At 52.3% G+C, this 16,095-nt stretch overlaps 2 protein-coding genes across 2 annotated transcripts in view; both read right to left on the bottom strand.

Annotated features, from left to right (window-relative positions):
• LAD1 (ladinin 1) overlaps positions 1-1,912 on the bottom strand; it is a 29,824-nt gene extending 27,912 nt beyond the window's left edge. The window contains exon 1 of the mRNA XM_012555221.1: positions 1,874-1,912. Within this exon, the coding sequence (XP_012410675.1) occupies positions 1,874-1,912 (39 nt within the window). The remainder of the gene's footprint in view (positions 1-1,873) is intronic.
• Positions 1,913-2,480: 568 nt separating this feature from the next.
• Positions 2,481-16,095, bottom strand: part of TNNI1 (troponin I1, slow skeletal type) — a 65,711-nt gene continuing 52,096 nt past the window's right edge. Inside the window, exons 2-7 of the mRNA XM_023730260.1 lie at positions 9,170-9,199; positions 7,608-7,649; positions 6,848-7,126; positions 5,576-5,665; positions 4,247-4,423; positions 2,481-2,588 (exon numbers count right to left, since the gene is read on the bottom strand). Coding sequence (XP_023586028.1) covers positions 2,481-2,588; positions 4,247-4,423; positions 5,576-5,665; positions 6,848-7,126; positions 7,608-7,649; positions 9,170-9,199 — 726 coding nt within the window. The remainder of the gene's footprint in view (positions 2,589-4,246; positions 4,424-5,575; positions 5,666-6,847; positions 7,127-7,607; positions 7,650-9,169; positions 9,200-16,095) is intronic.

Below are 16,095 nucleotides of genomic sequence, written 5' to 3'. Positions count from 1 at the left end.
GTGCCTAAGAATTTGTGTGCGCGGTGGGAGTTGTGTCTTTGCACACGTCTGCCTCTCTGCCCACTGACCTGCTCATAGCGAGAACCACGGGCAGAATGCTGCCTCCCCGACACATCCCAGGTTGCTGGTCCCCATTGCCGTGGTCCTTGGAAGAAGCTGGCAGGCCGAGCGGCTCTGGGTGCCAGGCCATGCCCCGAGGAGTATCGGGCACTGCACTTTGCACTCAGTTTCTGGCATTTATTGCAGATAATGTACTGGGAGCAGAGGGCAGAACAAGGATTCAGCAGGGGCAGGTAGAAGGGGGCTGCTTAGACAGCTCAGCCTCTTCTGGGGCCAGTGCTAGGAGTTCCAAAGGCCAAGGCCCCAGGTCTGGGACCAGCCACTTCCCTTGCAGGCTTAGCTCAGGAAGTCACCATGACACTGCCCTGAAACGTCACGATCCACCCTGGGCTGGAACCTTGATCTCTGCTCGACAGGAGCTACTCTTCCTTCTTGTGTGTTGCTGGGGGAGGTGCGCCCCTGTCTCCCCATGCCACCCCAGCAGGCTCGAGCCCCTCACAGATGTCAGTGGAATGGAGAAAGACCTGGCCCAGAGGGCAGACCATTTGGCTGCCCCAGCTTGGGAGAAGAATCAGGCCTGGGACTATGGCTAGTCAAGGAGTATGAAGGAAAAAGAATTGGGAGGCGAGTGAATGAAGGTGGAGAGAGCAGGGGCTGGGAGCATCGGAAAAGCCCAGGGAGGAAGCTGGGGGAAAGAACCACCTGGTGGCCAGGCTTGGAACTGCAGGGTGTCCCTCCAGGCTGGGCCAGCCAGTACACTGCACTCCTCAGGTGTGTGCTCATCAGATGGGCTGAGGGGTTGAAACGGCCCTGACCTCTCAGCCTACAACAGTCAGGGACATCCAGCGGGTACCAGGGAGAGTTGATCCAGGTTTGCGAAGGAAGGGGAGTGTGAAATCAAGCAGGGCGAGGGCCTCTGAATGGAGAGGCCCATCTGGATGGCAGGAGGCGGGCAGGCCTGGGTCTGTCCTCAGATCAGCCACCTTGGGCCAGGGCTTCGGTGGGCTGAGTGTCCTGGGATGGTGAGGGTGAGCTGTGAGACATCACTGGGACTGGGAAGAAGGGGTTCCAGGGGACCTTAGCAGGAAGCTGCCAAGTCCTTAGCCCTCCATTCTGACCCTGAGCTCCTGACCGTGGGCAGAGTGCTTGGAGCCCAGCAAACCCTCTCTTCACAGATTCTCTCGCTTCCCTTTCTCCCAAGTGCTCACAGCCAGAGCTAAAGAGATCGCCAGGAAACTGCATTTTAATGGAGAGGCCTGATGATGTGGACACTCTGCTGTACAGAGCAGCAGAGAAGGAATGTGGCAGGGGCTGAATGGAGGGTGCTCGCTCAGCTTCCTCCTCTGAGGACTGTACCACAGGGTGTCCAGGAAGGCCCCCGGTGCCTCATGGGTAGCGGAGGAGCTGCTGAGGTTAGGTCTTCAGACACTTGCATTTCTCCTCTCTCTCGTGTGTCTGGTTAGTCTCAGTTCCAGAGGCGGGAATAGCAGTCTGGAGGGGAGAGGTAGGATGGGTGCAGGAGGGTGCTCCAGAAATGGGGCAGAAAGGGTGGGTGGGGCTGGAAGAAGGAGCATTAAGCAGGAGCAGGGAGCACAGCACAGCAAGCCAGCCTGTAGGGACAAAGAAGAGGAAGCCTCAGTTCCAGAGACCGGCTCGCAGTTTACGAATCCTGATTTATCCACTGTACTTGCGGCCCCAGGAAGCCCACACCCAGCACACCTCGGCTCAGGCTGTCGTCCACGGGGGCTCCTAGGCAGACTCAGCTTCTGTGCCCTGGGCCCCAAGCTCCCACACCTTTCTGAGCCCAGCTCACCCACTCTCCATACTGCCTGGTCTTGCCATCCTCCTCCATGGCCAGTTAGTTCCCACCTCAGTGCCTTCCTTGCACCATCAGCCCTTCTGCCACATCATTTCCCTTTCCCTACTAACTTCCTCACTTCCTATCACCTCCTCAGAGAGCTCATCCCCTCCAGAAAGTCTTGTCTGCTCTGCTCCACATCCCCTCAGCACACCCATAGTGGGAAGAAAAGGCCCCTTGCCGTCAAGTGGATTCCGACTCATGGCGACCCTGTGTGTGTCAGAGTAGAACTGTGCTACATAGGGTTTTCAAGGCTGTGACCTTTTGGAAGCCTTTCTTCTGAGGCACCTCTGGGTGGATTCAAACTGCCAGCCTTCCAGTTAGTAGTCAAGCGCTTAACTGTTTGTACCGCCCAGGGACTCTGAGGGCAACAAAAAGGGCTCCAAACTGGAAATGAAGTGTCCAAAGTCTCACAGTGCCGGAGCCAGGACTGAACCTTCTAGTACTGACTCTGACCCAGTGCTCTTTTCCCTGCACCACACTGGGCACAACCTGCCCGCCCTTATCCTAGGGTCCCTAATTGTTCTTTGGGACTCCGATTAACCCCGGAGAAAAGGTACCTCTACTGTGAGGTTGGAGACTTGGCAGCGTCAAACATTTTCTTCCGGCCTTCCATTCCAGACATGGCCTCAACGTTCTTCCGCCAGTCACCCACCTCTACAGGGCGCTCCTGTGGGCAAGCAGCACACATGTCAGAGACTTACCAAGCCCTCAGAAAGTGGGTGATAGAAAAATCAGCCTCTTTAAAAAGTAAGAGGTTGACTGTCTGACAGAGACTGGAGGAACCCCTGAGATTATGGCCCCCAGACATTCTGCTAACTCAGAACTGAAACCACTCCCGAAGCCCACTTTTCAGACAAAGGTTAGACAGGCTTATAAAACAAACAACAAATGTGAGGAACGTGCTTCTTAGTTCAATCAAATACATGAAACCAAATGGGCAACTCTTGCCCAAAAGCAAGACAAGAAGGCAAGAAGGGACAGAAACGGGACGAATGGATGCAGGGAACCTGGGTTAGAAAGGAGGAGTGTATCATCACGTTGTGGGGACTGCAACCAATGCTACAAAACAATATGTGTATAAATTTTTGAATGAGAAATTAAGTTGAGCTGTAAACTTTCACCTAAAGCACAATAAAATGTTTAAAAAAGTAAGATGTTGAAATAGCAAATGTTTTGTTTTATAGATGCACTTGTTGTCTGTTGTCTTTTGCCACTGAGTCATTTCCAGCTCATGGCAACCCCATGTGTCACAGAATAGAACTGTGCTCCACAGAGTTTTCTTGGCTATAATCTTCATGGAAGCAGATCGCAAGGACTTTTCTTACATGGCAACGCTGGGTGGGTTTGAACCACCAACCTTTTGGTTAGTAGTCAAGTGCAAACCGTTTGTACCACCCAGGGACTATATACAGACAGAGATAGAGATACTACATATACACTTACCACAATAAAAATAATTTATTTAATTTAATTAAAAATAAATTATTTTTTAAAAAATAGAAAATATCAACCCCCCAGCCAAGGTGGTGAGGTCCTAGGACTCAGCCAGAGAGGTAGACATGGGTCAAGGTGAAGCTCAGCAGGAAGGAGGACGCTGTGTGTGTTGGGAGCTCTGGGTGATGGTTGTGGGGTTCCAGGACAAGTTCCCACCCTATGCACCACACCCTAACCTTGACCCCATGCCCCCACTGTCTTCCTGGGCTGCCACTTTGCAGCTGAAATCCACCTTGTCCAAGAAGCCTTCGCCCTTCTAATTAGACTCCTTTTCCATTTCATACTGCCTGGCCCACGTATTCTCTTCATGAAGCTTCTTGGGCCAGAAACCACATCCTTCATTCATACTTTTTACAGGGCCTGATGGTTTCGGGCACAAACACCATGCACTCAGCCAATGTTGAGTGATTTGTCACTGAGTGAGTGATTGAACTCAGTTCTCTAATTTCTGGGCTCAAGTGTACCTATAACCATGACGACATGCTGTCTTCTTTCCCCTGTAGTGGCAGAGGGCAGTTGTCTACACAGCCACCCTAAATTTCCCACCCTCTTCACACTGGGTGCAGGGTTTTCACTTTATTCACTGGTCTGGATTTCTTTGTGTCCCAGTCTCCCTCTCAGACTGGGAGCTCCTTAGGGAAGAGAGTGAGTCTCTGTCTCCCAGGACAGAGTGATAAGACTTTATCTCTGGTCTCTCAGGGGTTCTAGAATGTTCTGACTGACAAGCTGGCCTCCAACAGGAGCTCCTCGGCCTGCCTGAGGCTGTGTGAGGGGTGACAGGTGAAGGCTGGTGGGACTGGGGGGAGAGGCTCTGAGGAGAGTGGCCCTCACCTTCTCCGTGTCTTCCTTCTTCACAGACTTGAGGTTAGCCCGCAGATCCATGGACACCTTGTGCTTGGAGCCCAGCAGGGCCCGGAGCATGGCGTCGGCTGAGACACGGACCCGACGCAGGGGCGGGCGCTTGAACTTCCCTCGGAGGTCCAGCACCTTCAGCTTCAGGTCCTTAATCTGCAGGTGGAAAGGGACAAGGGCTCACTGGAGGAGAGGCCAGCCAGGGAGCACCCTTCCTGGGGATCTCAGACTTCTGGGGTTCTAGCCAGCCAGCCCCGAAGAGCTGTACCCTAAATCCTGCAGGCTCTAGGGCAGACCCTCTAGGACACCCAGATCCACCCATCGCTTACACACAGCCACACATTTGTTGATAAATGAAGACTAAGTAAATGGACAGAGCCCAGTAGTCATCCCTATCTCTGTAGCCAGGAATCACAGAGGCAGCCTCAACATGTTCAGTGCATTTGTGGTTTAGAAGCCGTTTGGAGCATGGGGCTCCTCCTCCTATTCCTGCAGCCGCATTCCTGTTTCTGTCAGTGTCCCCTCAGTCTGCCTTCAGAGCAGCTCATTGCAGGCACAGTCTTGGTCTAGCCAGTGGATAAATCTCCAGGCCTCAGACTTGTGGGTGAATTTCCAGGGTGTGAGCTTTGGAGGGAATTCTGGGGAGATTCATGATCCTAGAGATCATCATCCCTAATGGGAAGAAGTGGGAAGGTGGGACGTGGCTCTGGACCCTCCCTAGCCCCTCCTCACTGCCTGAACAAATGCCCAGAAGCAGCCTACTAGGCAGCAGGAGCCCTGCCCTGCCCCACCCCACTGGCACAGGAGTCTGGATGCAGCTCCCCACCACCAGAGTAGGAGTCAGAAGACCAGTTCAGTCCCAGGATCACCACTGTGTGACCCAGGCCAAGTTTCTTAGCCTCTCTGAACCTCAGTGTCCTCATGCATAAAGTGCAGATAATATAGCAGGTAAAGTACACATAAGTGTGTAGGGAAGATCAAAGGGTATAACACACATGGAAGCACTTTGCCAAGGTAAGGTGTTATTAACTGGCACATGATTATTTGTGTGGGTGAATAAAGAAGGTGGCTTCTGTTAGACTGAAGAGCCCACGTGCCAGGTAGGGAGGAAGTCTGTGCTTTTCATCTGTGTGATTATGCGCTCTCTGCCCATCTCCAAACCTACGGGGGGACCAAACTCTCTGATAATTGGCTACTTCCCAGACCCAGCAGAAGGAGCGGACCCGGCCCACAGCTGACATGTCACTGCCCACCCCCACCCCACCCAGACATCACCTACTGGTATCCCTTCCCCGCCTTCAGGCTCACCTCCCTGGTGTTGTGGAGGCATTTGGCCTCGATGTCATATCTTTCCTCATCCACCACCTCCACCTTGGCGTGCAGCTCCCGGCACAGATCCTGCGGGTATTGATCAGGCAGGAGGGGAGGAGAGGGGAAGGGAGACACTCAGTCTCCAGCCTCCTGTTGCTGCCTCCAAGCCCACTGCCCTTGGCCCTCCCCCAGCCCCTTTGCAAGACCCATGCTCTGGAAAGGAACTGACAAACTCATTCAATCTGAGGTTCGCAACCGATGATAGCTCGAAGGGTAAGCCTTTTGTTTTCCTTTCTATATGTACTTATTTTCTTTTAAAAAAAAGAAGTTTCTTTATGATGAAAGTAATATAAGTTAAATGTAGAAATTTTGAGAATTATGTATTAAACAAAAATAATAAAATAAAAATCACTAGTAATGCCACATCCTGGAGATAACTATTGGTGACATTTGGGTATATTTCCTTCCAGTCTCTTTTCTCTGTAGCCACTGGCATTTAAACAGATACCAGTGTCTTAAAAAACATTAAAGACCTGTCTCTAGGGGGCAAGGTTTTGGAGAAATGGGGCTTCCCAAGTCTGCGTGCCCTCTGCTCCATGCCGTCACACCGGTCTGATATGAAGCCGGACTCCTGGCTCTGCCCCACCCCAGACAAGTCGCTTCACCCCTCTGAAGCTCACTTCTCACACCTGGAAGATGAGATCAATCATCACCCACCTCACAGGCTGCTGTGAGGATTAAATCAGATCGTGTGAGCGAAGAGGTTTGAATTGTGTCCCCCCAAACGATGTGTTGTAAATCCTAACCCCTATTCCTGTGGTTCTAATCCCATTTGGGAATGGGTTTTCTCTGGTATGTTAATGAGGCCATATCAGTGTAGGATGTGTTTTAAACCAATCACCTTTGAGATATAAAAAGAGCAGATAAGGCCCAGAGAAGCAAGCAGAGATGGGGGAAGATAGATGCCAGGCCCCATGAAGATCACCAAGGAGCCAAGGAACAGAAGCTGAAAAGAGCCAGCAGAGAGAAAGCCTTCCCTTACAGCCAGCACCCTGAACTTGGACTTCTAGACACCTAAACTGTGAGAAAATAAATTTCTGTTCGTTAAAGTTCCCCACTTGTGGTGTTTCTGTATAGCAGCACTAGATAACTAAGACAAGCGCCTTGTAAATTACAAAGAGTTGAGCAATGTGAGTTCAGGCTCCTGCCACCCAATCCCTGGGGTCACCAGACAGAGCTCCCCACCCCCAGCCTGGCCTGCCAGCTCACCTGCAGGGCGCTGAGGGACAGGCCGCGGGTCTGCAGCGACGGGATGCGCTCAGCCAGGTAGCGCACTTTTTCAGCCTCTCGATCTTCATTCTCCTGCTCCCAGCACTCCTTGGCCTTGGCCAGCATCAAGCTCTGGGCAGGACAGAGCCCTGTGAGAAGGGGCCCAGGGCTCTCGTGGGCCCCACCCCCACCAGGGTAGGAGGGGAAGGTGGACCAAGGCTGGGCTGGCTCTGGCCTCAGCCGGCTATGCCAGCTCCATGTTCTCATGCACATCAGGGCCTAGACCAATGCGCCCTGGGAAGCGTGTGAGTGAGCCATTTGCTAAGCGTGGAAGTGCGTCCGGTGGCTGTGTGTGAACAGACACTGAGTGGTCACACATGGCGTTTCTCAGACCCTGAAGCTTTTTTTAATCTCCTGATCCTCCTCTTGCTCACTTTTTGTCTGTGTTGACCCCACAGAGATCCAAAGCGGAAACTCTTACCCAAATAGAGCAAATCCCTCCGCCACCACCAGTGGATTCCCACCCTGCAACTTAGTCCATTCCTCTGAGGACCCCAGGCGGGCACCAGGAGCCCACAGTTTGAGGTTCTCACCCACTGGCCACCTGTGCCTGAGCACTGTCTCTGAGCAACAGCCAGGATCCCTCTGCTGGCTCCAGCCCCGAACTGGCATCCTTGCTCTGGTCTCCTTCCTCTCCACCCTCCAATGCTCCCCACCCCTTCAGCCCCTCAGAGACTTCTCTGCATCCCCCGTGCCTCACCTTCAGCAAGAGCTTGCGGGAGGCGGTGATCTTGGGTTTTCTCTGAGGGTGAGAAGGGAGAGGCATGGTTTACACACTGTGATGCAAATGTTTCATTGAAGTCTTGTTTTCCCCACAACTTGGTGAGCTCATGGGCCACCTCACTGGACCATCAATCAATGGGAACTCACTTTAATATGAGTCTCAGCACAACGGAGTTAGAAATCCACTGGTTATAGAAAAATAGTGTAATCGAGTCTCACTGAGAATCTCCGTGCCAGATGTCCCCTTCGCCAGTGCTGCTAATTCTCCCCGCCCTGTTATCCTTGCAGTCCCCAGCCTTGGGTGTGCAGGCTGTGTTCTCGCAGCCCAAATAAATCTGGAGTGTGTCGGATGGCCAGGATCAGGGTCATCTAAGACCTGAGTGGAGTCTAAGGGAGTCTTTGCTCCTCCCTCAATGTTCAGCCATTGAGCAGAATGACTCATTGGGTGGAATGGCCATCCCTTCCCACTGTTCAAGTATGGCTTTGCACAAGACTAGGTCTAAAATGGTCCCCTCAGATCTGAAGAGCTCCCAGAGTGGGTGAGGGTGAACTGGCTCAGTGCTCAGCAAGGGTGCAGAGTGAGGAGATGGGTGCAGAGCCACGCTCCACTCCACTGTGGTTCCAGCCCCAGGGCCACCTTCTCAGTGATGTTGTTCACTGGGCATCAACTACCTGGATCTTGGGAAGCCCCACTTCATGGGAATCTTCATGGGAAGTTTTTACTCTCCTGGGAATTTGCTCAGTCACTGGGCATCTCCCTGGTCCCGACCCAAGTGCTCTCCTCTCCTCAGATGCCCATCCCACCTCCACCAGTCTGAAGACATACCCAGGGCACTCCAAATGTCACTTACCTCACTTCAGATGGCCATCACAGGAAGCACAGGAGGAAAGAGCAGAACACAGAGTGAGTATAAGTGGGGGAGCCATGTGGACCAACTTCCGGGGGCGGGGGTGATGAAAGTGCACCAGAAAGAAATCAGGCAGTATAATGGGGGCAGGGGACAGGGGGCCAGTTTGCAGGTTGCAACAGAATAGAATAAAAACTCAACGGCCCTTTAGACTTCTGGAAGTTGAGATATACTGGTCACTGTATGTTTAGGGTGGGGTGGCAGAAGGTCAGGGAAGTCAGGGTTTTGTCAGCTCAATGTAAGTTTCAAAAAATTTGAAAGGTTCCATCCCGGGTTTGTGGATAAATTCCCAAAGTCTCGTTCATCTACTGGGTCAGTGTTAAATCACAGCCTGGCAGCATGCAATTCACTGGATCAGTGCAGACAGACAAAACTCCAAAACACAGCCAAGAAGTTCTTCCCAGGTAACCTGGAAGTGTGAGTTCTGCTCGAAGGCTGGAAGGGGGTGTGGCAACACTGGAGAAACCCTGGAGCGCAGACTCAAGCACACGGGACTGTCCCTGTTTCAGGAACTTGTCTACTGGGGAACAGCTTCAGGGTTGAACAGAATGGTGCCTCAACTATGGGGCTGACGTTCCCGGCAAAGAAACTTGCTTTCTGCGAGGCCTAGATGGGGGGTAGGGCTACTTACACTTCCGGCATGGTGGCGGTGGAGCAGCACCTACAGGGCACAGAGGGAGTGTTAAGGTGGGAAAGTGATAACTCTGCCCCCTAACCCCAACCAGCTGGGCCTGTGGGCTGTGTCGGCAGGCCAGCCTGGGAGAGAGAGTCAGACAGCAGAGAAGAAGAAACCAGATAGAACGGATTCCAGCGCGTCAGGATGGGATGTATATTTGTCCATTTATTCTTCCATTTATTCATTCACTCATTCACTCATGGCAGAGAGAAATCCTATAAAGGCAAAGAAGTAATATAAGAGCTGTAATGGTTCTGCTGAGCAGGTGTGGGAAGCAGGAGTCACCCACCTACAGCCAACTGCTCTAAATTGGCCCACGGCCTGTCTTTGCTTCCAAAAATAAAAATAAAAAACCTATTGCTGTCATGTCAATTCCTACTCATGTAACCCTGTTTGCCTGGTGTGCTCCCTGGGTGGTGCAATCAGTTTGCGCTCGACTACTAACCTAAAGGTTGGTGGTTCGGATCTACCCAGTGGCACTGCAAAAGAAAGGCCTGGAGATCTGTTTCTGTAAAGAATACTGCCAAGAAAACCTTATGGAGCAGTCTACTCTGTAACACATGGGGTTGTCATGTTTTTGCTTAAAGGATTATTAAAAAGAGAGGGAGAGAGAGAATATGCAACAGAAAACTTATGTGACCTGCAAAGCCTAAAGTATTTATTATCTGGCCCTTTCCAGAAAAAGTTTGCAGATCCCTGTGGGGAACAAGATGGAGTCCCTAGAAAATAAGATTGGAAAGTGAGGGTAGAGCCCACTCACGAGGGCGTTGAATGATAGGCTGAGTTTCGACTTTGTTCTGTGGCTAATGAGTGGTCATTGTAGGTCTCAGGGAGGAGAAGGACCTGGAAGATAAATGGAGCAGAGTAGAAGGTGGAATGGAGGTGGCCGCCATATGGCACAACTCCAGGGGGCACTGTTCACATTTCATGCACTGCAGTTGTGCCCAGGGGGTGCTATTCACATAGAGGACAATGTGGCTGGCACCCCCTGGGGTAAGGCAAGGGGGAGGCTCTGGACAGAGAAGACTAATAAGCAAGGAGGCAGGGCAAATCTGTGTTCAACTCTAGTCTTTACCTTCTCTGGGCCAGTTGTCTCCTCTGCAAAATGGGGGGCTAGATGAGTGGTTTTCCACTTAATATTTAGCTCTTGAACCCTTTGTTCAAGCCAAATTCTACTTGGAAGCAAAATAAATGCAATCAATACGAGCAGACGGCACTGGTGGAAGGGGGTCGCCATCAGAGCTCTGTGGTCCGCTGCGCGGACCCCTGGCCATGGAGGTTTTGGAGCATGTTTGAAGCCCTCTGACCAGCTGATCCCTGGGGTCCCTTCTACCTCTGACAGTGAGGGGCCCAGGACAAGGAGGTGGTCCTAAAGCTGTACAACAGACATGCTCCAAAGCCAGACCTGACTCGCCATCTTGCCTGGGCCTGGACAAAGGACATTCCAGTGGGGGAAGGGATTGTACAAAAGCCCGGGGAAGGGAGGGGGACATCTAGAGTAGGGAGCAGGTGTCCAGGGTAGGACAGGAATCCTGAGCTAGCTTATGAATTGAGGGGTGGAGGACATCAGTGTATGTGGTGGGGGGAGTACGGAGCTCAGGGTCAGGAGTTGGGTCTTGGTCCAAGAACCTGGTTTAGCACAGAATATAAAGGACACTTGCAAACTGCCTACCAATAATTTTATCCCAGAGCCACCTCCTTCCTCTGCTTTAATTCTCTCCTGACCTTTTGTGCCCATGAGGCATCCTCCCCCACCCCAATGAGTAAGTGGGGCTCTGGCCACCTCTCTGGAATCTCCTACCCTGTCAGAAAGGCTTCTGGGCCTTCATTTTGCCTCTGCTCCCAGGGGAGAGTGAGGCCTGGGGTGGGGAGGCAGAGGGGGGATATGACCCCAGAGCCTCAGCTGTCACCCTGGGGCACAGAGGGAGAGGTATGGAGACAACTCATAAATTCCCGAGATGCTTGGCTGAAATTAGATTTTATAGCCAGCTGCTTACTCTGAGGGCTCTGCGCCTCTGAAGACACTGAAGAAATCTAAAAGGAAATAGCACCTGATGAAGAACCACCCCCACGTCCAGCTGGCCCTCCTCCTCTTCCTCCCATAATCCCTGTCTCCAGAGGGCACCTGGTCTCAGCCCAGTAGGTCTTCAGTCTGTTTCCCTGGAACGTGTCCCACTCTTAATGGGCAATGGCCACGCTTATGCCCCCTCAGAAAGCCACTGTCACCAGTGTGGGGCCCTGCCTGTGAGGCCAGTCCAGGCCCCTTGCCAAGCTCTGAGCCTGCTCCCTCGTCAGCCCCACTGACAAATGCCAGGCCAAGGGGTCCCACATCAGGCTAGAGGCCCCAGCCCGTGCCCTGACGCCCCCCAGACAGGTCCCCTTGACAGGTCTGTGGAAGACAAGCAGGGGCCTGATAAGAAGTCAGGATGCAGATAGCAGCAAATCGGGGCTTGGAGAGCCAGGATTCCATCTCCCCCTGAAGCAGCAAGTAAGGAGATAATTAGAAAATCCGCAACTGAGGAGACAGAGCAAAGAATCTCCTGTGAGTGACTCAGAGCTAGGCTCTCTGATCTGTGAGGCTCTGTGGGGTGGAACAGGAATACAAACAAGACTATGAGATTGAGGTTGTGTGCATGTGTGTGAGTGTGTGTATGTGTGTGAGAGGGTGTGTGTGAGAAAGAGGCAAGAGTGTGTGTGAGAAAGAGGGAAGAGTGTGTGTGAGTGTGTGTGTGTGAGTGTGTGTGTGAGACAGTGTGTGTGAGAAAGAGGGAATAGTGTGTGTGAGTGTGTGTGTGTGTGTGTGTGTGTGTGTGTGTGTGTGTGTGTAGGGAAAGGAACAGATCTCTTTGCAAACCTAATAATCAGGAACACAAATTTCTAGTTAGGCTCGCACTCTTCCCCCTGCTCCTCCCTGACCTTGAACCCCAGTCAAGGGCATCCCTGTCCTCCTTGACTGACTGTTAACAAGGGCTGGACTCCTGTGAGGAGCCCTGGTGGCGCGGTAGTTAAAGCACTCAGCTGCTAACAGAAAAGTTCAAACCCACCAGCCACCCTGCTGGTGGAGACAGATGAGGCAGTCTGCTTCTGTAGAGACTTACAGCCTGGGAAACCCTATGAGGAAGTTCTTCTCCATTCTGGCAGTGGGTTTGGTTTTTTTTTAACTGGACTCCTGTAGCAGGCTGCCACAACCACACCCTCATGTGGAATTCTGAACAGGAAAGCCTAATCTCAGAACTGCCCTGCAGCTGTGACTCCCGAACCTGGTGGCAGGTGCTCCCTTTAGCCCCCAACCCTGACGGAGACCACTAGCCTCACCCCTGCCCCCAACATGCATCGCACTGCAGATGCTGCTCTAACTTAGATGTTCGCAGACTCTCAGCCTCAACTCCAAGTGCTGGCCCCCATCTGCCTTCCCCAAGAGCCCCCCCTGCAACAACTGCCCACCTCTCAGAGCCAGGGGTGGTGGGGAAGCGTTGGCCATTTGCCAAGTGGAGCTGGCAGCCTACCCTCCTCCACTCTTTTCCTACTGTACAGAAGGGTGATCAAGGGAGCTAAGAGCTTCCCTCAAACACAAAGAACAAAGAAGCAAGATGGTCTCCACCATCAGCAGGGTGTCTGGACCTACCTCCTAAACATCCCCAGAGCCCTGCACACTGGAGCATGTCCCTTCCTTCTGCTGCATCATCGCTCCCTTTCCCTGCTCACCAGGCTCTTCCTAAACTTCCCAGTGCAGCCCTCTGGCCCTGTTCCCCAATGCCGCCCCTCCCCCTAGGGACACTCTCCCTCCTGGGACCTGATGGGCAGCCTGGTGTGAAAACATAATCCGCTAGGCTGTGCCTTGGGGCACCTTGTGGAACTTTGTGGAAAACTCTGCTCCTGGCTCCCCAGTCTTTAAAATGGGAGACAGCCTGGATTTCTGTTGCCTGTGTTTGCCATCAGCCCCAGAGTCTCCATCCATCTGGGTTGGGGGGAGGTTTCACCACGACAGTTTTGCAGGAGAGATGTCATTGTATGGGAACAAATGCTTTGGGAGAATTTTAGGAATGTTCCAACAACAAACCCAATAGTACCAGCAAGCAATGTCTTTTTCCATCTCCCAGATCTCACTCTCTCCTTAAACTCCAAGCCCACACCCCATCCTCTGCCTGGGATTGGCCTGGGTCTGCAGGCCTGGGCTACAGACACTCACCTTGCACAGTCCTGGTGGAGCTGAGCTGGCCTGTGTCTCGCAGTCGACTGCAGACTGTGAGGGGCAGAGCTCAGGGGAGGCTATGAAAACTATGGCCAACAGCAACTGGCCAGTAAAAATAGAACAGACCCGCTGCCCCCTCCACTGCCCCTCCTCCCCATCCTTCCCCTCCACCACACACACACCTCACAGTGCAGATACACACTGCCGTGCTCCGGATAGGAGCACAGGCTTGAAGACATACCTCTGTGTGGTCAGGAGCACACACAGATCCTGTGCACACTGAGTAAAACCAGCCCCTGCCTGTTGTTGTGCCAGGGAGTCCATTACGACTCATAGCGACCTTATAGGACAGGGTAGAACTGCCCCATAGGGTTTCCAAGGCTGTAATCTTTACAGGAGCAGACTGCCACATCTTTTTCCCATGGGGCCACTGATGGGTTTGAATTGCCGCCTTTTGATTAGCAGCCGAGCTCTTAACTATTGCGTCACTAAGGCTCCTAGCACCCACCTAGGGAGGTGCAAAAGCTAAAGAGAGGGAGAGAGTGAGGAGCCAGACCAGATGAGGGGACTGAGCAGTGATGGGACCCAGGGAAGGGGAATGAGGGGAAGCAAGAGGCCCCAGTGAGGGGTATTGGGAGGTATGGAGGGACTGGCGGGCACTGGGGGAACCATCGTGCTGACCTTATACCTCTTAAACAAAGAAATGTGGACATCAGGCTAACGACTCAATGTGCAGGGATTTGTGTGGCTCTGGTACACTTGAGGGAGGAGGATGTCAGGCTTTGGGGAGTGATAGGAACAGTATTGTAGGCTGACTCCAGTGCATGGTCCTCTGGCTTGGCTCAACTGGGGGCAGCAGCAGAGCCCACCCTTCCACGGATGGAAGTCTGAGGGTCTACAGACACTCTGCACCCCTCTCCAGGTAGGTTTCAAACAATCCTGAGTCCCATGCCTGGAGCTGGGTGAGACTGACTCACCTCTTTTGTCTCCAGCCAGATGCTGATGAAGTCAGGAGGCTGGTGCCACAGGGCTGCACCTGTTTACTGAGTATTTTTAGGACTGTTGATGAACACATAATACCCACCTTATAGTCAGAGAAAGACAATGCCTGCTGTTAATCCTGTGGCTATTATAGTTGGTCATCTCATGGGCCATGATCCCAGGCTGGGGCAGGACAGGCAGGACACTGACCCCTCTTGGAGGCCAGGGAAAGTCCTCATAAGCAATGGGGGGTTAGGGAGCTCTGACCATGCTCCCAGCTGAAGCGGGAGAGGGTCAGTGGGCAGGGATGTCCTCAGGAGGCACACCCACAGTGGTCACAGAGGAATAAAGGCCCTACCCTCTGGACACTGACCTTCTGGGGCCTAATGGAAGTTGCTGTAATGGGGCTCTGGTTGGGGCAATCCTGGAAGGCCTCCATGCAGGAGGGCTACTGGGGAGAAAGAAGAGCTGGCAGGGTCTGGGAAGTTATGGGGCTGGGGGGATAAGATTCCAAGTGGAGGGACTGGGGTGGAAAACAAAGGCAGGCGCCAGCCAAAAGGAGCAGCTGGGGACGGAGGAGGAATTTGGGAGTCTGAGGGGTGAGCCTACTTGGCGTTTGCATTACACGGCATTATTGCATTGGCTTCTTGCGTTTATAGTGTACAATAACTTTCCTACCAAACCTTAATATCCACAAAAAAGGAATTTTCTACATGAATCATTTGCTTTTTGAAAAGGAAAAGCAAACAGAGTAGATTGACAAGTAAAAAAACAACAGTTGCTGTCAAGTCAATTCTGACTCATGGCAACTCCGTGTGTGTCAGAGTAGAATGGTGCTCCATTAGGCTTTCAATGGTTGATTTTTTCAGAAGTAGATTGCCAGATCTTTCTTCTGAGGCACTTCTGGGTGAACTTGAACCTCCAACTTTTCAGTTAGCAGCCAAGCGCCTTAACTGTTTGTACCACCCAGGGAAGGGCAAAAAAGGGTCAAGACAAGCCTAAAATGTAGGCGACCAGAAGTTCACAGCAAGAGAAGGAGAGGATAGTTCACCCGATGGGCCCCTCCTGCAGAGGCAGACCTAACAAATAGCAGGTATGGCGCCCTGGGTGCCTCTTGAAGGAGGGGGTGGCACTGAGCAGTTTCGATTGACCTTCGAAGTTTCCATCGCCGTCCGTGAGAGATCATTCAGCAAGTTAAAACTAATACTTTCGTATTTGAGAGCCTCCATGGAGTCAAGGTGGAGCCCTGGTGGCGTAATGGTTAACAGCTCGGCTGTTAACCAAAAGGTCGGTATTTCAAATCCACCAATTGCTCCATGGAAACCCTAAGGGGCGGTTCTACTCTGTCCTATAGGGTCACTATGAGTCGGTACTGACTCGATGGCACCTAACAACAACATGGGTCAAGGCAGACTGTGTGATCTTGCTCTGCTGAGTGTAGAAAGAGAAGAAACTGAAAAAAGTGACTTTGAGCACATCATAGTCCAATATTCATCAGTGAAATCACGGAAGTTGCAGTTGTAATTTTCAGGAAGTGCCACAATGTGTTAAGTAAAAGATTAATGAGTTTGACTTGTTATTTTTGATCTGATATCATGGTACAGTTATCTAAAAGATGGGTGTCAGCAGTTTAGACAGGGGTGCAGAGGCGTGGCAAGACCAGGGAAAGGGGGACACTTGCTCCCAGATGCAAGGACAAAGGGGCGCC

The sequence above is a fragment of the Trichechus manatus genome, unplaced genomic scaffold (assembly GCF_000243295.1).
Source record: "Trichechus manatus latirostris isolate Lorelei unplaced genomic scaffold, TriManLat1.0 scaffold00035, whole genome shotgun sequence".
In the NCBI taxonomy this organism is placed as follows: domain Eukaryota; kingdom Metazoa; phylum Chordata; class Mammalia; order Sirenia; family Trichechidae; genus Trichechus; species Trichechus manatus.
Note: the sequence above shows the minus strand (reverse complement) of the source record. Positions and strands in the feature narration are given on the sequence as shown.